We start from the raw sequence: 24,046 nt of genomic DNA, 5'->3' as shown, positions 1-24,046 counted from the left end.
CTGTTGAATTGAATGCAGAAGCTCTAGATGTTTCTGACACAATTACAAGGATTAAAAAAAAAAAGCTGGAGTCATTGAGGAGTTTCTCTGGATCATGAATATCCATCTAAATAAAGGGGAAAAGGTTGTGTAGAAAATGCATTTAGCATTCAATTGACTAAACCCTGGAGGTGTCATTTCTTTTAAGGGTGTAAAAGTGGGTGTAAATTAAGGACACGTGTGTATCAGTCTGTGTGTGTGTGAAAGACTGATACAAACACAAACACACACACACACACACACACTCTCTCTCTCTCTCTCTCTCTCTCTCTCTCTCTTATTATACTATTAAAGAGCTGCCGAGAAAGTGAACATCATAATGACTCTTTTATCAACTTTCTTTACCTCTTTAGATTCTTTGTTGTTTTTAAGCTCAACGTGGTACAAAGGAGCTCGTGAATCATTCGGCTCACTGACTCGGCTCTTTGACTCGAATCTTGGAGTCGGATCTTTCGGGTGAACTGGAGAGCCGTTTGTAACAACGAACAGTAGAAAGCAATCGGGAATCGTTTTTTTTTTTTTTTTTTTTTAGCACAAACAACTTTGAACGAACTGAATGATGATGATGATGATGATGATGATGTTGATGATGATGATGAACACTACAGCTCCTAAAAGACACTTCATAACAATTTTGTTCAGTTCCAGCGCATCAACTTAAGTGGAGCCCCACGGGCGCACCCACGTTCCTCGGTCCTGGAGCTGCGCGCGTCCCCTGAACGCCACCTCTCTCTCTCTCTCTCTCTCTCTCTCTCTCACCCTCTCTCTTTCTCTCTCTCTCTCTCCACCCGCCCTCGTGCGCCTGCCTCTGTTGAGCACTGCTTCAGCACTCGCGAGCGCGCATCTCTCCTCTCCTCTTCTCTCCTCTTCTCTCCTCCGCTGTGCGTGAGCATCGTTCGTCTTTCTGCTCGGAGCGCGCGATCAGAGGAAGAGTGTCGGAGCGCGCAAGGGCGCATAGGGGCCGCGGGACACACTGTGCGCCTCGCAAAACAACCCTGATTTCTACTGGAAGAAGAGAAAGAGGGAGAGAGAGAGAGAGAGAGAGAGAGAGAGAGAGCGCACACGCAGACGTGATACGGGACGAGTTGTTGAGCGGAAACTCAACTCTGCGCTCTGTTTCTGCTCGCGCTTCACCTCCAGAAGGAGAGATGTTCTTTCCTCTCGCGCACATTCTCCTGCTTGTCCTCCTCCTTACAGGATTCGGTAAGTGCACACACACTTTCTTCTTTATTTCTCACGTCATCCGTAAGTCTAAATTGTGTTGTTTTGTTCTTGTTGTTTAGCTTTTATTTTTTTTGGATGGGTTTGAGCTTTATGTGTTTTGCGGCGCGAGCGCTTTCACATGTCACCATCTCAAGTACCTTGCTGTGTTAAGGATAAAGAGATCTTGGGCTTGATTGCAATGCGGGTTGAATGTGTACGTTTGTTAGACGTGGGATGTTTTTTTTTTTTTTTTTTTTTGTATTTTTCCTGGAAGAAACGTGCGTGCGTATGAAACATCACCTCGAGATCCTGCTGAAGTGTCCATCAGATCCATGTGAGTGGTCATATATCTCATATTTACCCACAGCTCGTCAGGTTTGAATGCAATTTGATCTATAATCATATTGATATTTATACAGCACTTCTGCCTCATATCTCCAGAGTCACTGGTTCCATCCTCGGGTTTGATTTCTGTGCATCTTCTCCCCGTGCCAGTTTCCTGCAACCATTCCAAAAACACCCAGATAGTTGGATTAGCTGTGGCAGATTTCCCCTGTGTGTGTGTGTGTACATGTGTGTGCTCTGTACCCCAGTTCTCCTGGTTTGCACCCAGTTTTCCCGGGATAGGTTCTGGATCCACCGGGTCAGGATAAAGTGTTCTGAGGAAATGAACGATCTTCATCTTCATGAGCTGTAAAGTGGGAAGAATCAGTATCACAACAACACAAACAGATTTGCTGGGTGTTATTTCTAACTTTCTTTTGCTCATCTCAGACCCACATCTTCAAAGTTCATTAGTTCAAGTCTGCATTAGGTTTATTAGATCCATCTATATGAAAAAAAGAGAAAAGAATAGAAACCCAACACACACACACACACACACACACACACACACACACACACAAATTACAGCCTACCTGAATTGCTCAGTGATGCCTTACTAGTTTGTATCTCACTCGTGAAAATTTCTAAAATTAGACCGAATCTGAATAATATATATATATACACATATATATATATAAAATATATCGTCGCTGTCAGGCGGAATCCTCGTATCTCCAAAACCGTTATTTTTCAGGAAATGAAAAAAACGCCGTACCTTATCTGCAGTGCACAGGGTTTAGTCCGCGTTGCAGTGGATTGTCTTGCACTAAATTCCTGTCCTCAGACGAGCACCAGCACTAGCGGGGGTCAAGATTTTTTTTCTTTGAGCCCAGTGTTTTGAAGACATTTACCTCAGAAGACGTGTTGATTCGTTGCGACTCTTCTTGAGGAGAAATATGCCGTGAAGCTCTCCCACGGAGTGAGGAAGAGGTGGACAGTTGAAGTGTCCAATGGAGTTATGAGATTTGCGCTCAAGCTATTTTCAAGACTTTAGATTGGTTAATAACTTGTAAAAATAACAGACCCACGTGGGGACTGACCAATAGCATCGATATGTGAAAAAATATGAAATTGACCAAATTTGGACATACGAGGTTTCCGCCCGACAGCGACGATATATAAATATGTGTATATGAGAAAAAGAATTCAGATTCAGTCTAATTCTAGAAACTTTCACTTACATATATCTCAAGTAAACGATCTTAATTTAAATTTCGCTTTTTCTCTCTCGGCGGTGCCTTTGGTGCTATTTGTTTTTTCCCCCCTATCTGTTTGTTCTACAGGAGAAACGATACGCAGCTGAACAAACCCAATTAAACTGGAAACACGATAGAAAAATCCTCATTTGAATCCGACACGTGCAATAAAGCTTTTAACGCCGCCGCCGTTCACGGCCGCACAGGAGCTTTAGATCGAATCTCCAGAGAGCGTTTTTATTATGACTTTTACGAATGTGTGTGTGTGTGTGTGTGTGAGAGAGAGAGAGAGAGAGAGAGAGAGAGAGACAGAGAGGATGTTCAGGCTAACAGGAGAGAGTTTATTTCCCTCTTACGTGCAGTTCAAGAGCGCGAGAGCTGGAGTTTACAGAACGATTATTTATTATTTATTTAAATCCGTCGCACTCCGTATGTATCGTATATAAACCGTCTATCCAAAGCGTCTTAATTGGCTTCCACACCTTTTTTAAACATTTCCTGTGAAACTAATTTACAGTCACTTTTTGATTTCCCATAATTGTGTTTTGATATTTTTTTATACGTGCACACGTACGTTTTCTTCACACCTTCCTGGCAGATGTTTCTGTTCCTTCAGGCTTTTCGCCACGTCGTTGGTGCAAAATCTAATAAAAAAAAAAACAGACTTGTTTCTTTCTAGGATGAAAAAAAAATGAAGCGGTGATCAGAAATGAGTGACATTTTACAGCTTTTTCCGCTTCTTTCTGTTTCCTTCCACACTTAGCGCTTAAATGTTTTACTCTCTGTATGGAAACGCTCTTGTTAAATTCGCCTCAAGTAGGAAAAATCGCTTTAACAAGTCACAGTCATCACTTCAGTCTCTTCAGAGTCAATCCAGCTTGCTAAGTTGTACTGTAGCTAGTGTGCTGACTAGCTTGCTAACGAGTCAAAAACGCAAATGTAGAATAGCCAAAACCGATTCTTTTACGTTTTCTTGGATCTGGTTCGGGGGGCACGGTGGCTTAGTGGTTAGCACGTTCGCCTCACACCTCCAGGGTTGGGGGTTCGATTCCCACCTCCACCTTGTGTGTGTGGAGTTTGCATGTTCTCCCCGTGCCTCAGGGGTTTCCTCCGGGTACTCCGGTTTCCTCCTCCGGTCCAAAGACATGCATGGTAGGTTGATTGGCATCTCTGGAAAATTGTCCGTAGTGTGTGAGTGTGTGAGTGAATGAGAGTGTGTGTGTGTGCCCTGCGATGGGTTGGCACTCTGTCCAGGGTGTATCCTGCCTTGATGCCCAATGACGCCTGAGATAGGCACAGGCTCCCCGTGACCCGAGGTAGTTAAGATAAGCGGTAGAAAATGAGTGAGAGAGAGAGTGAGTGAGTGGATCTGGTTCGGTTTCTCAACAGATCGAGTCGATACCACAGACTTTAAAGAGCGCTAACATTTTAATGTAGCTAAGCTAAGCTGACAAGATGAAGTTAAACTCACAAATAGGAAGATGTTCTGATGTTAGTTAGCATATCAGTTACTATTATCTTTAAGAAAGTCAGTCACTTCGTCTGCTAATTCAGATCTTACTGAGGAAGTACAGTATTTTTTTTGTCAGGAAGGTCAGGAAGTGACATCAAATTAAAAATGGCCGCTCAGCATTAACAATGGACGCAGCAGCGCTTCTTACCTATAAAGTAGTACGGACGTGGACGCTACACTTTCACTGCTAGCTGACTAGCATGTTGCTAGCCTACTGAGCTTACTAACTAGCAAGCAGAATCAAAACAGCTGAGATGCGGAGATAAGAGTTCAAGTTCAGACGTACCGCTGAAGGTTTCTTGGTTGTTGGTTCAAGTTTTCGAAAGCGGGAGAGAAAAGTATGTTTTTTTTTCACTACATCTGGAGTTAAAACCTTTGTCTCTCTCTCTTTCTCTCAGTCACTCAGTCTCTCGCTTTCTCTCTCTTTGTCTCTTTGTTTCTCTCTCTCTCTCTCACTCTTTCTCTTTCTTTCCTTCCTTCTGCCTGTTTCACTCACTCACTCAGTCTCTCACTTTCTCTCTCTTTGTCTCTTTGTTTCTCTCTCTCTCTCTCACTCTTTCTCTTTCTTTCCTTCCTTCTGCCTGTTTCACTCACTCACTCAGTCTCTCTCTTTCTCTCTTTTTGTCTCTTTGTTTCTCTCTCACACACACACTCTCTCTCTCGCTCTTTCTCTCTTTCTTTCCTTCCTTCTGCCTGTTTCACTCACTCACTCACTCACTCACTCACTCACTCACTCACTCACTCACTCAGTCTCTCGCTTTCTCTCTCTTTGTCTTTGTTTCTCTCTCACTCTCTCACTCTTTCTCACTCACTCTCTCTCTCTTTCTTTCCTTCATTCTGCCTGTTTCACTCACTCAGTCTCTTGCTTTCTCTCTTTGTCTCTTTGTTTCTCTCTCTCACTCTTTCTCTCTTTCTTTCCTTCCTTCTGCCTGTTTCACTCACTCACTCACTCACTGATGAAGATGAGGATGATGGATATTCATTTTTATTTTATTATTATCAGTACTGAAATAAAGTCACTCTGAGTTTTAAGGACTGATGCTGAGAATCAGTCTGGGTGTGTAAGGAGACGTAGTCGACTCAGACGTTCACTAGCGTGCGTTGTCACTGTGTCTCGGAGTCTCCTTCACCTCATCCGTCTTTTGAGATGCAGGAGTTATGGCAGCTCCTGTTCCCATCCCGTTCTTCTTTCTCAGGAACTCTTTCGTTTGACATGACAACGCATTCGAAAGCACTAGCATCTCACACACACACACACACACACACACACACACACACACACACACCCTGCCAGTCTCTTTACTACAGCCATTGTGGGAACTCTTTACAAAGTCCTGCATGCACTTAGAGGCATTATGAGAAGCTATCAGGTGAGCCTGGCTGAATGATCTGCGTCTCTACAAGCCTCCTGGGATGGATTTTTGTTCCCCCTCCCTTTCTAGCTCGGCAAATCCTTGTGTTACAGACAAAGGCTCGGGTTTATTTAGCATCTGCTGACAGCACAATGTGAGCTCTGTGGCTGGAGAAACATAAGCACAGGACTTGTTTGTGTGATTCGACACATCTTCCACGGACCACATCCTCCATCGTCCAGCCGAGCCTTTTATGTGTAGAAGGTCTGGCGAGTGCAGAAACCAGATATAGGTTTTTATTTATTTATTTATTTATTTATTTATTTTTAATGAAAATGGAAGGATTTATACTGATAAAGATTTCACTCCCTGTGGACTGCATGATGCTCTTACATTCATGATATGCAATCACAACTTAATGCCCCCACCCTCTCTCACACTTCCTCTCTCTATCTTTTTATCTTACTCTCTCTCTCACTCTCTCTCTCACTCATGCAGTCTCCTTCTTTCACTGTATCTCTTTCTCTCTCTTTTTGTCCCTCTTTCTCTCAGTAACTCAGTCTCTTGCTTTCTCTCTCTTTGTCTCTTTGTCTCTCTCTCTCTCTCTCTCTCTCTCTCTCTCTCTCTCTCTCTCTCTTTCTCTTTCTGTCTTTCTCTCTCTCCCTTTGTCTCTCTTTCTCTCACTCACTCAGTCTCTCGCTTTCTCTCTCTCTTTGTGTCTCTTTCTCTCTCTCTCTCTCTCTCTCTCTCTCTCTCTCTCTCTCTCTCTCTCACTAACTCAGTCTCTCTCTCTCTCTCTCTCTCTCTCTCTCTCTCTCACTAACTCAGTCTCTCTCTTTCTCTCCCTCTTTGTCTCTCTCTTTCTCTCTCTGTCTCTCTCTATCTCTCTCTCTCTCTCTCTCTCTCTCACTAACTCAGTCTCTCGCTTTATCTCTCTCTCTCTCTCTCTCTCTCTCTCTCTCTCTCTCTCTGTGTCTATATTGGATTTCTTGGCATCTTCCTCTGCAGCTCTCTGATTGCTGCTGAGTTCCTGAAGGGATCGTGTTAACTGCTTAAGTGTCAGGAAGAAAAAAAAAGAAAAAAGAGAGCACCAGCGTTGACAGCAACGCTTCTCCGCTTCGCTCTTCAGTTCCCAGCCCACACGCCAAAAAATGCCAGCAATCAGATGATGTCAGCGTCCCTGTAGACAATTAAAGCAGGCGTTTATCTGGACACGTCGTGCCTCGCTGGAGCCAGAGCTGTTCCTCCTGCCGAGGCAGCTCAATCCGACTCACTGTTATAAGGAATTTGCTCAAAATCTATCATTTTTTTTTTTATACAAATAATAATAATAATGGAAATGAATTCTGAATGGTGCAAAGTCACTGTTACCATGGCGACAGTGTGATTTTATTAACGTTAATCCATTTATACTGTAGTTAACATTGCGGAGCATCAGGTAAACTCTTCTGTCCTGAATTGCTGACACCGGAACTGGAGACTCCTTCTCTAAATGATTCAGTTCTTCTTAATGACGATGCGTTTGCTAGCTTATCCTGATGACGATGATGATGATGATGATGATGTGTTTTCTTTCTCTATGGAACGTCATAAAGCAGGTTCGCAGTCTTTCGTTTCCTGGTCACCGTGCTGTTATGCTCCTCCTTTGCCCTACAGGATCCTCTATTTCTCTCTCTCACTATCTGTGTTTGCGGTTGTGTAATTTGATCCCAGCCCAGACCGATTAGTCCATAAATAAGTCAGGAGAAAATAATAACGGAGGAGCAGGAGATATAGGGGCTGCTCGGTGCAATCGGTGCACTGTCTGAATCATTGCGAGTGCATCTCTGCTGATTACGGTGTGGGATAAATGGCCTCCGGATTGACATGCAACACAAATAAAAGCAGCAATACCAGCCATGCAGCAAAGACTATTAACGTCTGAGAGGCAAGTCCGATAATGGGAGTCGCTTTAAACGATTCCTTAAAGCTTTCGTCTGTGTAATCACGGATGTAGCTCTATGGACTGTGGAATTTGGGGCCTTCACTTATTTCTGTATTTTCTTTCACATGTTACAGAATCTGCTTTCTTTTTTTTTTTTTCCCTCTATTCAAATCTTTCCATTTTTCTTAGCCGTTCGAGCCTCTGTGCATTTGTCGACTCTTTTTCGCCGCACGCGGTAATTCGATTGTTCGCTTGCTGGAGGGAGTAGTTTCAGGAAACATCAGAACGACTTTATTCCGAGGGTTTCGCGCTCTACTGTATATTGCGACCATGAATCACCGAGACGCCTCCACGTATTTGTCCAGCGTCGGTTGCGAGCGTTTATTTTTTTTTTTATTAGGTCTTTCCTGGCAGGGGTTGAGAGAGTAAATAAGCTGGTAAACGTGCTGACAGCCTTGTTAAATTCTGCACAGGATGAGGCGAGGAAGACATATTTTGCGTTGTGGGATGGGAGGCACTGTGAAGGATTTGGCTGCTGATCTGATAAGGGCTTTGTTGTCTCTGGGAATTGTGTGACAGAGCACGGAATTACGGCCAGATTGACTTGGCTGGGTCTCTTTCCGGGTTTGAACGGAGACTGATTGCGTCATGCAGGAGAAATGAGTACAGCCATGGTGGCATTCAGAGGGGGAAAAGGTGACGCTGCGGCACCGTGTGAAAGCACTAGACCGGCGTTATCGAGTTAATTCAGATCAGTCGTAACAATCTAACAATCTCAGTCTCTTACCACCATAAAGCTGTTTCAGTGTCTGATGCATTATTGTTTGCAAAAAAAAAAAAAAGAAAAACATGCCATATTTTGATGGAAAAGCAAAAGCTACTGCCATAGGAGGTTGGAATAATCGTTCTCTGCATGCAGCTTTGCACTGCACTGATCTTGGGGGAAAAGTCATTTCTCTAAAGGACATCTTTAATAATGTTGCTGCAGCAAAAAAAAAAAAAAGTTTTGCTCTCAACAGAACAGAACAGTCTGAAATTAACCAGGGCCGCAGAGGTCACATCAAATCTCCAGAAGTTATGAGGTTTTCTCCTCCAAAGCAACTTCTCCCTTAAGATCAGACCATGATCTAAAAAATCATTTTAGAACATACCCTTTAAACCTAAACTTAAACCTAACCCCAACCCCTAAACTTAACCCCTAACCTCTAACACTAAACTTAAACCTAACCCCAACCCCTAAACTTAACCCCTAACCTCTAACACTAAACCTAAACCTAACCCTAACCCCTAAACTTTACCCTTAACTTCTAACCCTAACTCTAAACCTTAAACCTAACCCTAAATGTAAAAACCTAAACTCTATCCCAAACTGCTAAACCTAACCCTAGAACTTAAACTTATCCCCTAACCTCTAACCCCTGACCCTAAACCTGGAACCTGAACTTAACTTCTTGAGTTCTTATCTCCTAACCCCCAGCCCTAAGCTTTAACTTTAAACTTAACCCTGAATCCTAAGCCCTAATCCTAACCCCAACCCTAAAACTAACCCCTAAACCTATAAACCTACCCCAAGTTCATGTGTGCTGAATATTTCAAACAATTCCGTAAATGTTCGCTATCACCCACCACACCTTCATCATCATTATTATCATCATCATCATCATTATCATCATCACAATTGTGTTGCTTCTTTAAACGTGTGTTGTTCTAAACTCCTCCCCACCCATAAATGACACCATCTGTACATTGACAGGAAGTTCAGTGCCTACGCAAATTGCCGTGGCGCTATAAATTGAATCCTGGCACACTTATAATTCAATCAGCTGCATCCATCGCACCACAAATAACACACCCGAGTCTGGCCACATCCGTTTTCCATGCACTCGCTTGGCTGTGTCCCAAATCTAAATGGTCCAGCTTGAGCTTGTGAACGACGCACAACCAGATGAGTCAAACGCAAAGGCTTTTACGCTAGAGGCCGATGAACGACGCGTCCTGGAAAAGAAAAAGATCGACGCGGTTGTCAGAGACGCAAACTGAGCTCCAGGATGATTTGATAAACATGTCATTAAATCTCCCATATACACAAGTATACAGTACAGGGCTTATGAGCTACTGAGCGGTTGTAAATTTTCTATATTTTATCGGAGAATATAAAAGTACACCTTGAGTTTGTCTGGCATTTTTAACTCATCTTTCAGAATCTGAGAGCGTGTGTTTAGCGAGCATGCTAATCACGAGCCTGCTGATTAGCAACAAAATTCATTGCCTCATTTTTAAAAAAAAAATGAGACACTGTACCGGGGAACCGAAGTGTGGCGTAACCTCCAATTCCTGCCATTAAGCCGTCAGTCATCGGGAATCAATCTGTGATACGTTAGCGTGTGAGATAATTAGCTTGTTAATTCATCAGCGGTTTTACGTGCACGGAAAGAAAAGTGGAAAAGTGCATGAGTACTGTAAGTCTGCAACAAGTCAATTTGTAGGAATTAAAGCAAGATTTATACAGTACATTAATCACCGGATCATTTTTAATTTTATAATTTGGTAACCGAAGGGTTTCGCGTGAAGGTGCGTCCTCGAGTCCGCTGGCTTCAGAACTACCTCCAGGGTTGGTCATTTTTTATGACCAGTGAACGAACCCTGTGCTATACAGGGGTTTAAACTTTAAAACGTAAAGCCTTTATTAACAGAACGCACCAATTCCTTAAACCAGGCTTTATTAAACCTGTATGTGGTCAGTAGTTAGCAAGCACGCTGCTCCTGGGCTTTTCACCGCTGCTCTGACTTGTTCTTTTGGCCCCTAAGGGTCTTTTGTTCCCTACTTTACTTTCTGAATTTGTTTGAAGGTGTGTAGCACTTAGCTATGTGCTGGAGATTTCGTGTTAAAGTGCCTCAGGGTTCTTCAACATGATTCTCATGGCACTGCTTTCAAGCCATTATGCCTGGGGTTATTGAGAGGGATGAGAGCCGGTGAAGGTGGTGGTGGTGGTGGTGATGGTGGGTTCTCACCTGCTTACTTGGAAAAACCATACACATACGAATATGCCTGCATGCCTAACATATGTAATGAAACAAACCTTTAATATATTACTAAAATTACCTCCATCATCCAGGTGCTTACACAGAGACACAGGTTCTGTAAATACATACGCACTGCTGTGCACAAACATCCCTAATGGAATTCAGGTGCAAATGATCATCCCTGACTTGAGGACAGCAGAGTGAAGAGGGGTAAAGAGATGCTATCGCTGAGCATGATCATCTTTTCAGGCTGAATCATCATGTGATTACAGCTTACAATCAGAACGTGAGAACAAACGCCCCGAGCCGCATGCCAAATCTTCCGGAAGGAATCAGGCCCGGAGATAACCGTGACGGAGTTTTGTTTCCTGAGTCTTCTTTGTGGAAAAAACAACCAGCCAGTAATCATAATTAAGATACGAGAACATAGAAATCCTGTAGCACTTGTACGTAATAAGCCGTTTATTTTCCACACAACTGTTTCCACTCCGAGATAAATCTCCGTCTCGGTGCAAGTTGAATATTTTAATGAGTAGCCAGTGAGAATAGGAGCAAATTCGGCTGTCGGAGAACATGAGTCACTTTTGCGAGACGAATCGTTCTGTCCGGGGATTCGTCTGTCATCTCCGAGTCTTTGAACCGAAAACCTTAGAACTCTTGGCGGACCACGGCGAGCGTTGGAATGAGAAGGTCATCGCCGCAGCCTCTGGGAAGGTTGCTTTGGAGCCTGCTGAAAGACCTCTGGATATCACAAGGTCTCTGCCAGACACTTTGACGGTGTCTGGAGACTCTGGAGACACAAAGGCCAATAACAGACTTAGAGTGCAGCTGATGGCAAGGAGAGTGTGAAGGTCTGTTAGTTAGCAAAGAAGTGGCTACTATCGTCTATGAGTATCTAATACATTTTTCTACCTGACCTCGAATAGAGTGGCCAGATCAACAAAGGCAACACTTTCCTCTTCCTTGAGGCAGCATTAGACCTGTCAAGACATTCAAACACGAAGCGATGTGATGTGATGTGACAGAGTGACTTTGACATATGGTTCCTTTGACATCACTGACAGACTGCGTTTTAGGGCAATTTGTGTGCTGAGAACCTTCACCTCCAACAGGAACCATGTGGAATTCCAGATTCTTGAAGCTCTTTTTGTCGTGCAGACGTTTGACCGGTGATGCGTTCGACAGAATGAAGCTCTGAGTCTCGGGGAGACTTAATTAACGCCGCTCTGTCAGTGGCGCTGATCTTTGTTTAACCTTCCCGCCCATGAAGATTCCAGCCCTCACTTTCACAGTTGGCCTGAGAGGACATCTTCATCTTTGAATTACAGGGAAGCAGAGCGGTCATTAGCTTCACACATTCTGCGAGTCGGTGCCAAGACAGTGCTGCTCTCATGACAGAACGGAGCTGGAGCAGATTTTCTCTCTGCACTTGACCAGGCATGTTTCAGATACACACTCAAAAGAGGAATTCCCTGTTACAGCCTGAAGATTAAGTGGGTTGAATGTGTGTGTGTGTGTATGTCGTGTTTGGTAACATAGAGGTAAATGTAAAAAATAAGAAATCCTACAGTGGTCCTAAAGTGATCACACTCAAGATTTCTTTCTCTTCATTATTTTACCAGAAAAGTTCTATCCAAGTAAAAAAAAACTATCAATAATTTGACAAAAATATTTAACATTAGAACATGAGAACAGTAACGCAGCTATTCGTGAGGCAGATCGTGGTGGGATTTTTATGGCTCAAACATCCCCAGTTGGATGGATGGATGGATGATCCGGAAACGTTTGGATTGTAATTCATTTAATCAGTTGCAAAGAATGTTCAGGTTCTAGAGCTCTTTCATTTTTTTTTAAACCAAATGGAAATAACAAACTTTCTGGTCTAAAATGTCTGAGATATTCAATGCAGGTCGTCCTACTCATATTTGAACAATCCAACATTCATTCATCTTCTACCGCTTATCCGAACTACCTCGGGTCACGGGGAGCCTGTGCCTATCTCAGGCGTCATCGGGCATCAAGGCAGGATACACCCTGGACGGAGTGCCAACCCATCGCAGGGCACACACACTCTCATTCACTCACACAATCACACACTACGGACAATTTTCCAGAGATGCCAATCAACCTACCATGCATGTCTTTGGACCGGGTGAGGAAACCGGAGTACCCGGAGGAAACCCCCGAGGCACGGGGAGAACATGCAAGGTGGAGGCGTGAATCGAACCCTGACCCTGGAGGTGTGAGGCGAACGTGCTAACCACTAAGCCACCGTGTTCCCCACAATCCAACCTCTGCATTCTTATTTCATTGAACCTCTCATGAACCATATGTTCCTCAAGGTTTGGAGTCCTGCTGCTTGGACTTCTGATTCAACTCACCGCTTAATGACCAGGAGTTCTATTTATCATTAATTTCCAGTCATGAAACTCTGCTTGAACTTGAATTGGATTTTCATACAGTATTTATAGAAGAAAGTTTTTCGACTTGTGATTTTTGACATGGAGATTTCTGGGATCTGGTAAGCAAGAGACCTCCAGGTTTAAGAGATTTGCTTTTGGATTGTTTTAAGAATAGAATAGAACGCAGTATAGAAGCCTTTATTATCACCACATATACATTACAGTGGAATTCTTTTCTTCACATACCCCAACTGAGGAGGTTTGGGGCAGATATGATACAGCACCCCTGGAGCAGGGAGTGTTGAGGGCCTTGCTCAAGGGCCCAGCAGTGGTAGCTTGGCTGTGCTGGGCCTTGAACCCCGATCCTCCGAACAAAAACCCAGCGCCTTAACCAGTTGAGCCACCACTGCCCGGTAACAGGTCCCGCCGTTGAAATCCCTGGGAATGGAGGAACTTGTTGAATACGGTGTGTTAAATGAGGTAGAAAGATAAACAGTGCAGAGAGCACTGAAGCCCCCAGGCCTGAGACCCAGTTGTTTAGAGCTTGACCGTTATTCTAATAAAAATAAGTTTATTATTAGACCGTTAATGGACCGGACTTTCCGGAAATTAAGGTAGGTCAGAAAAATATGTTGTTTTTAGGCCATGTGGAGGTTCGACTTGAGATGTCCTCAAAAAGAAATCACATTGTTGGGAGGACGGAAAAGCGTCATAGCAGTAAGCCAAGGATGTTCGAGGTCTGTGAGGCTTTTGACAAAATGGTTCTAAGGATGGTCCAGCATGTTATGGACCCAAGACAGGGTGTCTCAAATCTTTTCAAAGACCAGGTATGATCTTTTTCTTATTCTGTTCCTACTGACTGAAGATGGTAAAAGACAGAAATACCTGGAGTTGTCAGATACACTTCCTGTTTCTCTAGATCATCTCCAGCACCAGGAGCTCCCCTGCATTGTCACATCATACAGTAGCAGAGCTGGGAACATGCCAGTGTACTGAATGGGTGGGCTTGAGTTATGCCTCTGTTATTTCCGCCACATGCCACCAGCTGGAGGAGAAAAGTCCTTTCATATGGCCGTGTTAGCCATGTTGGACAAGCGCTGCTTTGAACTTTGGCTTTTGCTGCCAGGCAACAGAAGCAAGTCAGCAAAACTGTGGCTAAACATGGCCAAGAGGAGGCTGTGTGGTGCATGAAAATGAGCGTCTTTTGGGGTTTGGGAATTTTAATTTGCTCAAGCTTTTAGTTGCTCAAATGTTTTTTACTCAGATGTGTTTTTTAGTTTATTTGTCTCTATTTATGCCAATAAGTTTTAATCTATAAAGTATTAGCCTGTTTTTTTGGCAGTGTGTTTTTATCCAGTGTGCCTTAAAAATGTGGAAATACAAGCAGGATATTTTCTTAAAGGCATCAATCAGGAAGGAAAAAAGCCTAAGATGTACAATTTAGTATTGAGTTTGCATTCTACAGACGAATTGCACATTTTGTCGCAAAAACATGAAAAAACCTGAAATAACATCATTTCTATTGGCTTTTATTTTATTATTTATTGATTATTCATTAAGGGGCACGGTGGCTTAGTGGTTAGCACGTTCGCCTCACACCTCCAGGGTTGGGGGTTCGATTCACGCCTCCACCTTGTGTGTGTGGAGTTTGCATGTTCTCCCCGTGCCTTGGGGGTTTCCTCCGGGTACTCCGGTTTCCTCCCCCGGTCTAAAAACATGCATGGTAGGTTGATTGGCATCTCTGGAAAATTGTCCATAGTGTGTGATTACGTGAGTGAATGAGAGTGTGTGTGTGCCCTGCGATGGGTTGGCACTCCGTCCAGGGTGTTTCCTGCCTTGATGCCCGATGACGCCTGAGATAGGCACAGGCTCCCCGTGACCCGAGGTAGTTCGGATAAGCGGTAGAAAATGAATGAGAGAAAGAGTGAATGGGTTTTTTGTTGTTTTATTTTATTAATTGGCATTTAATCATTATTACAATTTCATAACAACAATCTTTATTAAAAACACTGAATTATTTTGCTGTTACAATCAAAAATATGCACCTAAAGACGGCTGTTGATCTTTTGTATCTCTTGGTTCGATACCTTGGGATGGTTGAGAGAAGAGAGAAAATACAATATGAAAAAAAAAACAAAAGAGAAAAAAAAAACGTGAAGATGTCAAGCCCTAAGGCGAGTAATGAAATTTTAAGAAATACAAAAGCATGCTTGCAGCATTTTATTTTATTTATTCATTCCTTTTTTTTTTTTTTTTTACTTTTGGCAGGTCAGATTGAAATTGAGCTCACCTCAGTTCAAAACAGAGCTTGTCTTTTGTGCCAGATGTTTGTTTGGGCGAATGCTGGTCAGAAAGCCAGCACAGAGCAAAAAAAAAAGACTTTGGTGTAAAGCACTAGGGCTGTTGTATATGTGTACTGTATATGTGTATATATTGTTAGCTCGTTGAATAGTTGTACGTGAGAAAACAAGGCATTGTACATAATTCACACCGAATGTGATGCAACAGCAGGAAAGACTGTAAGGCTGAAAGAACAGAAAACCCCTGGATCGTGAATTTATACAGTATCTCTCCATGCACACACGGCTAAACGTCACCGATTCGGTTTCTGAAAGTCTTTTGACTTTTCTGTTCTCTGGTCTGCTGTAGCTTAGGATACAGGTCCTACCGTTGATCAGTCAGTGATCAGTACGGTGGCCGAGAAGTGCAAAACAAATGAACAAATCCGAAAACAAATGAACAAATCCGAAAACAAATGAACAAATCCGAAAACAAATTAACAAATCCGAAAACACATTAACAAATCCATGAACAAATTAACAAATCCGAAAACAAATTAACAAATTAACAAATCCGAAAACAAATTAACAAATCCGAAAACAAATTAACAAATTCGAAAACACAACGACCCGGAAACGGTAGGTATCGTTTTTGAATGGAAACTTACCGATCATTGGACAAGACACCTGTCACTCAAGATATACAGGTATGGAATCTTATGTGTAATGTGTAAGGTTCTCCGTTTAAATATAAGAAAATAACAGAATTAATCCACAGTAATCCATTCCATCCATCCATTCCAACTTTTCCCTGCGGCAGACTGTTGAACTTCATGTATACCTTGAGTGACAGGTGTCTTGTCCAACGATCAGTACGTGTTCCAATCACAAACTATACCAACCTCTTCCGGGTTGTCTGAATTGTCGTTGTGTTTTCGGATTTGTTAATGTGTTTTCGAATTTGTTAATTTGTTTTGCACTTCTCGGCCACCGTAGATCAGCCTGATGAAGTGTTACAGCAACCAAGGAATAATTTATTGTTTAAGACTCGGGCTGATCAGATTATTAACGTGGGACAAATGTCATAGGCCGGATTTGATTTTTTTGTTTTGTGTGTGTGTGTGTGTGTGTGTGTGTTACATTGCGGACAGGTAACTGTCTCTGTCTCCCGGTGACCGACTGGAATCCTGCTTCAGGTGACATACAGCGAGTTCTTTTTAAATCCTTCCAATACGATCCGTGTGCTTAAGCTATTTTAACGTGTCCCTCGGTGATGAACCGCTCACAGATGTCTTCATTAACCAGCACGCCTCAACTCCATGTGCTAATTGGAAAAAAATAGAAAACCTGGGGATAATAATTAGCAATAATTCTACTTTTTAGCTAATCCGTTGTTCGCTAATCTGTTAGCTGTTTCTTTAATTATTCTCCAACTGCTTTTGGAATGAATTTTTAAAGCCATTTTAACTAACAAAACACCAAAGAGTTGCTGAACATGTTGGCTTTATGAGTTAACAAACGATTAGAAAAATATATTGAATACCTAGAGGACGTATGAACCTTTTAGAATCGGAGTCAAATGAATACTTTTCGTTCGCTTTTTGAGTCGATTCGGATTGAAACGTTTCCGGAGTTTAACAAACCGCACCTAAAGAAGCACCGCAGTGATTGAATCAAACACATTGATTCGCTTTGTGCGATTCAGAGTTCAATCATATATTGTTTGATTTCACCCGAATGTCGAGCGTCTCTCTCTCTCTCAAAGCTCTTAGATCCGAACTGGATCCACATGTTCTCACCTGACTACCGGAGAACAGCTAGAGATCCCACCAGGGTTCTGTTCAAACAGACTCTATATGTAGAAAGAAACCTCTGTGAATCATTTACAGAGTCATATATATCAGTGATTCAGTTTGGCTTTGACTGAATTTTAAAGCGTTTTCCACCATCTACAGTATAGAAAAATGAAAGAAACCTCCAAAACTTCCCACTTAAAGCCAGGCAGAGCGAACGCCGCTCATTTTAGGGTTCTTTCTCATGGAAATCTTCTCACCCTCATTAGCCGTGATCCTATTCTCTTCGACATTGTGCCAGTCTCTTGAGCTGGAGACATCGAGTTCCTTCCGCGCACCTTTTGATGTCTTTGGCGTGCCGTCGGCTGCTTTTATGTCCGTCTAGCCTGCATAAGTAAGTGTCCTTCTTTCAATAAATCTCCAAGCTGTCCTAGTTTGTTCGGCCTAATGAGCAGCCTCTTCATGTTCTCATTTCCATCTGATTAGGTTACACGCCGAGCCCGGTTTTGAGACGAGGTCCTTCTTTTGATTTCTCTTTAGCAATTTCTCGTCCGCCGGATATGTTAATATGATAGAAAATGCAGAACAATTAAGTCGGACGTCTTTAAAATTGTCGGGCGACGTGTTTGCGCTTTGCTGTCGGAGATTTGACGGGGATTTGAGATGCTGGACGAAGACGAGCGAGACGACAATCGCATCACGAGCCATGTTTATGAGTGGAGACGAAGTCTGCGGGAAAGTAGACAAAACAAAAACAACAGAATTTTGTTTCGCTCTCACATCCGTATGTTTTTTGTTTTTGTTTGTATTACAAATATATAAATCTTCATTTCGCTTAAAAGCCAAATAGAACTAGGACGGAATAAAATGACATCGCGCACTTTGACCTTTTGTGAATCAGCAAATGAACAAATCAATAAAAACAGCAAAACAGACGAAACGAAAGGAAATAGAAAGCAATGATCTGAATTTGAACTCTACTGTGAATGGGATTAATATTAATTCTGGTAATTTGGTTCCGTTCACCTCGAGCTGCTAATGAAACCTCGGCTGAAAAAAAAAAAAATGATAATAAATAAAGAAAAGCGTTTTGTTTATTACTTCGTTTGGAACTCGTGCACTTCCGATGCTATTGTTGCCAATTAGTACAGTAATGGTTTAGAGGGACTGAGCTCGACCGGTGACAAGCCTCCAGCCATTCTTCTCATTTCCCTTCTGGAAACTTCTGCCTTCCGTTTTTACCTCTGTATTGTCTTTCCCAGGCAAAAAACAATGGCAACTCCATGCCGCTTCGCTCCACTCCACGTTGCACTAAAAGGGATTATTTCTAACAACAATCGAAATGAACTCGCTGAAACCAAAGTTCTTTTATTAGAAGAGAAGAAGAACTTATTTGAAGGTCATATTTCTGATTCGCTCAGCGATCTCTTCGCAGATATTCTTTAGTGCATCACATTACCCAAGCCAAAGAATTCATTAGTTTTATGAGCTACGCTTCATATTTCACAGCAGATGAAACAGTTACGGCTTGATTCCGTACTCGTCGCTTCGTCGTCGTCTGCCTGGGAAATGACTCCCGTTCTTCTGGCCTCGTCTTTATGATCTTCTTTATTATTAACAGGTGACGCAGATCGCTATTGAGTTTTTTTTTGCCCAATTACAATTTACCTGTGCAGCGTTTGCTTTGATCTCGTCTCGCTAGAAAGAAAAAAAAAGGCTTTTCAATAGGGTGTATTTCAAAAAGAAACTTTTGTCACGTTAAAAGCGTATATCAAAGAGTCAGTCCAGTCCGAGGGGAAAAAAAAGAACGGCGAGATTTTTTTTCCTCACGGTGCTGAGATCATTTCATCTGATCAAAAAAAAAAAAAGACACAAGCTTAATTGATTTTCTGAAGAGGTGCACCTTCATGTTTCATGGCTAGAAAGCGGAGGTGGGTTTCGTTCTTCCTTCCTGTTTACCTCGCATTCCTAACCACATGTAATTCAGATTTAATTAAGCTTCTTCTCAGACCATTAGCGTTGATTCTGTAGGATGACGTCTAGAAGGTATTGAACTTCCTTTTGAAAAGCAGGTGAAGGACAAGCGGCTGCTTTTACAACTTAAAAGATCCCGAAGGCGCAGAAAACTTTTAAATCCTTTCTTTCTGAAGAACCGTTGCAATACGAGGTCACGTCCAGCTAGACTGAGGTAAAAAGACGGGGGGAAAAAAGCTAGCCGCGATAGCCGTTTCTCGAAAACTTAGAACGCAAAGAATTAAATTGTGAATTCAATAAATTTGTCTTTCATTTTTGCACTAAGAATTATGATGTCATAATTTAGCCATTCCATTAACATGTGATGAACATTAGCATTAGCATACAACGATCGTAAGAAGTCGTTACATGCGTGTTTCTTTACTGGTAGCAGTTTAAAATGAAGAATTCTGTGCTTTACAATTTCTACGATTTGGGTAGATTTTTGCAAAGAAAAACAAAAACAAATTTGATCACAGAAATTAAAAAAGAAAAACATCCAAAACAAATTTTTCAAAACAAGTTTTCACTCACTCACTTTCTACCGCTAATCCGAACTACCTCGGGTCACGGGGAGCCTGTGCCTATCTCAGGCGTCATCGGGCATCAAGGCAGGATACACCCTGGGCGGAGTGCCAACCCATCACAGGGCACACACACACACACTCTCATTCACTCACGCAATCACACACTACGGACAATTTTTCCAGAGATGCCAATCAACCTACCATGCATGTCTTTGGACCGGGGGAGGAAACCGGAGTACCCGGAGGAAACCCCCGAGGCACGAGGAGAACATGCAAACTCCACACACACAAGGCGGAGGCGGGAATCGAAACCCCAACCCTGAAGGTGTGAGGCGAACGTGCTAAGCACTAAGCCACCGTGCCCCCTGGAGGTTTTCATTTCTTTGTAATTTGTAGGTGAACTGATGTGACCTGGCAAAGGACAGATGGATGTAGTTGGCGTGAGGGGCCGGGTTAGGATGTGTTTCGGGTTTAGGAGGCGGAGCTTTGCTTGTGACTTTATTTATATGATATCCAATGAGATCTGATTGATTGTAGCAGCTAATGAGGTCGCTGGTTAGCTTTCCTTTGTCATATGCGATCATTAATGGTAACTTTACGTAATTTTGACGTTCTTTGTTCTTCCCTGACTGAACATCTCAACCTGTCGGAAACTCAGAGAGACCGGCGCTGACCTGTGCTCTATCACCGAGACAAAGTTTCGATTTTCCATAAACACTGTGGAGCTGTGAGTGTGTCAGTCATCATTTGAAGCTCTGTGTGAGATCTACAAGGTGCCACTCCGACCTTTAAACCAGAACTTGAGCAATTTGGCCACTGAAAGAAACCCTGACCTTTTTATAGGTGCTTAGTCTCAGCAGGTTGTCAATTAACTCCAGCCTGAGTTTGGGAATAAAGCTCACCTGAAGGATATGAAAAGGCCTTTTCTTTAATAAGAATGAACTTTTTAATTGCTCTCTGTACATTTGGTTGGGTATAAAAGTAAAGAACCGTCTCTGAATTATTCATGTGTCAGAAAGCTTTCAGAAGCAATCTGTTTTCTGGCAACGTTATTACGAATCACCTGTTGCGATGCCTGATCGCTTAGATGACGGAAGTATTAGCACCCTACAGTATACCCAGCCATGAATATAATACATCAAACGAATATACGTACTATATAAGTATAAGTGCAAAGGATGAAGGACATTTTTGTAAATATAAATATATTAAATATAAAAATTACCTGCTGTAGATGTCACCGGGTTTGATTTCAAGTCTCATTTCCCTTCAGCTCAGTCCGATCTATAAGATCTGGTGGTATCTTTTTCAGATAAAGTATACTCTCGACACACCAAAACATCTTCCTGTTCTCAGTAAAAGTGTAGTCGTCCCTTTAGGAAGTGTATTTGGAACTCGCTCGAGCACTTTTCAATGAATCTGTTGGAAAAATATCTCCGGAATACTCCATTCAAGGCTCCAGGCTTAAGGTTTGGCACATTTCTTGGTGCCGTGACCCGGATTGGAAACTAACACCTTGCTGTTATCCACTGGGTTTAAGAATGATTCTTGAGCCCTGTGTTAAGCCCTGTGTTTGGCGTGTCACACCAAAACATCTACCAGTTCTATTTCTTCTTGAAGTGTACTTCTTCGTGCAGTGTTTTCCTTAGTTAGGAAGTGTATTTATAACCTGCTAGAGCCGCATTTTTTTTAGGAATCTGTCTAAAAACTCTGTTCAAGATTCCAGGTTTATGGTTTGGCACATTTCTTGGTGCCGTGACCCGGACTAACATCGTCTTGTCATCTATTACTAATGTATGAGTGTTCACATCGTCTGTCATTTTAACTAAATACTTCAGTTAGCTTAACGACCCGCAACATTTCCTCCGAATTCCATGACTTGTTGCTGTGAACAAAAAGAAGTTTTTTGTTGATTCTTGAGCCCTGTGTTGGACTGAGTGCTTTTGGCAACATGGCTCGGATTCATTAATCGTATCCGAAGGAACCGGAGCATCTCAGGAGCCGATTCAGACTTTTAAACTGAAATTTGGCAGGAATTCTTGCAGAACTCTCTGGCTGTAATTGATATTACACAGCTGCCAATTTGAGCATCTCTAAATTACAGATAATCTTTGTGTCTGTCAGGTTTGTGGAGGGTTTTGGTGGTGGTGGTGGAATTCAGAATTTGGAGCTTTTTAGCAGTCGTTTTTACCTAGAAACGTGGAGATATTTACTTTAATAGCTTTACGTGCTGAACAACTGCCAGAAAAAAGGGCCTCACTGGTCAAAATGACTATTCTTATATGCTGAGGCATTTTCTCTCTCACTCTAATTCGCTCTCTTTCACGTAATGGACTTCCAAATGAAACAATTTGCTCCAATGATACCTCATGAGGCTCCCTAATGTTTAGGTTTTTTTTTTCTCGCTTTAACGTTTCATAGCTTAGCAGGTATCACGAGGTTCCTCCTGCTGAGACCCTGAACCGCTGTCTAAACCCACTACACATTTTTTTATTATGTATTTATTCGTAAGCGATATTTGGTATGTCTTTACTGCTTAATCACCATGGCTCCCAATTTCCCACACATGTGTGTGGTTTATTTTCATCCCCGCTCCCAGAGCTGCCCTCTTCATTTAATGCATGAACTTGTGCAATAATAACGCCGCTTAATTGCAGGAATGATTATGATGTGTGCTACACCGTACGAGGAAACGGTTATCAAGAGGAAGTAAATCAAAACTAAGTAAACGTGTAATTACAGCATAAATACAGTAGGTGTGTGAGTGAGAAGGACTTTCGGTAGGTGCTTATGGCTGTTTAGCAGAAATGATGATTAGTAGTTAACGACCATATTGACATGATTATCCGAATAGATTGCGTATCTGTGAGCCTCAATGTTACATGCCGGTGCAGTAAAATTCACGATCACGATCATGTTATCGTTGATGTATTATGATGTCATAAGGAGGCTTTCCTGCTACTGGTTGCCATAGTGATCAATCAGTGGACGGTGCAGCTAGCATTTATCAAAAATAAATGTTCTTGCCGTGCGCTCTACTGTCTTCACTCCAATTTCTGTTGCTTCGTCAGACACGCCCGCATCCCATCGCCAAGGCGACGATCCCTGTCACTCATCTCACCAGAAAATCAACAAACGGTCTCCTGCCTTATGAAAAAGATCTATAAAGAGTTAAAGGGTTAATGATGTGTCCTGACTGAATGTTTTCATACTGAAAGGTTACTTTTATTTTTTCTCGCTCGCCACGCAAAGCGCGCTCAGGAACGTGGAACGTGCACGAACGACGCTTTAGCGTGTTTTAGCTCAGAATCCCTCCTTTAGCTGCTTTTTTCCCCTCTGCTTCGGCGTCCCCCGGCATTTCGCGGCTCAGTTGGGCGGTTAATTCTACCGCAGAGTGAAAAAAATGCAGCGTGAGTAAAAGTTGTGCTCGACGTGCGAGCAGGAGGACTTGTCAGGTTTGATTTATTAAGTGTAGCTGTTTCCCCGACCGCTGCTAACTTGTCAGTCATGACAAAATGGATGAGTCTCATAGCTCACTGCTTCTCGATTGACTTTTTTTTTCGTCTGGGACGCAGAAATAAGATGCCTGTCTTCATCTAATATTTGGATTTTGATAAATTCAGCTTCACCATGTATGTAACTGAGAGGCTGGGGCTTCTGAGCAGGTCTTTCATCTTCATTTCCCTTTGTGACCTTGTCAGGAATCCTGTCCAGACTGGAGGCTGATCCTCAACTCGATGAGGGTCAAACTGGTGCTTTCAGGCTTTTCAGGATGAAGCGACTGACATGATGTTTCCTGATCTACTACTTCCTTTTTTGCTTTACACATATTTAACCGGCGGTTCTATACGATAGGACACAATGAAGCCACAGTTTCATTATCAGTGTTCTATTTTGTGTACACGATAAGCTCATTCACCACTAGGGAGAAAGCCAGATTGCTGATTTGAGACGCAGCCCTAGTTTTTCCCTGTAGGATGGAAATTGCCAAACACTCTCAATGCGCTCTGTCTATGTGTGTGTGTGTGTGTCTGTCTGTCTTTCATGTTCTTTTAACATTATTAAATTAGTTTTGCATCAAAAACAATCAATCCCCTTTTTTATGGAATACTTTTTTTTTTTTTACCTTTTATGCTAAAATCCAAACTGATAAATAAATAAATAAATAAATAAATAAATAAATAAATAAATAAATAAATAAATGACGTGCGTTTGCTGAATGAAGACGTTAGGAATATTTTAAATCCTTTAAATATTAAACCATTTATTTCCCCTCCAGAATAGACAGACCTGCCTAATCAATATTTAATGTATATTTATAATGTCGTGTCTTTCATGTATTATTTGTCTCTTTGCTCATCGATCTGGTGATGGTGGAGGTGGAGCTGGAGGTGATG

The 24,046-nt window shown here is 42.3% G+C and overlaps 1 protein-coding gene across 1 annotated transcript in view; it reads left to right on the top strand.

Moving 5' to 3' along the window:
• The first annotated feature begins 948 nt into the window (after nt 1-948).
• The window catches only part of kirrel3a (kirre like nephrin family adhesion molecule 3a), a 100,788-nt gene continuing 77,690 nt past the window's right edge, over nt 949-24,046 (top strand). Inside the window, exon 1 of the mRNA XM_060895880.1 lies at nt 949-1,242. Coding sequence (XP_060751863.1) covers nt 1,188-1,242 — 55 coding nt within the window. The 5' untranslated portion in view covers nt 949-1,187. The remainder of the gene's footprint in view (nt 1,243-24,046) is intronic.

This window comes from Tachysurus vachellii, chromosome 20 (genome assembly GCF_030014155.1).
Source record: "Tachysurus vachellii isolate PV-2020 chromosome 20, HZAU_Pvac_v1, whole genome shotgun sequence".
Taxonomy (NCBI): Eukaryota; Metazoa; Chordata; class Actinopteri; order Siluriformes; family Bagridae; genus Tachysurus; species Tachysurus vachellii.
The sequence above is the reverse complement of the archived record's forward strand: the minus strand, read 5'-3'. Positions and strand labels throughout refer to the sequence as shown.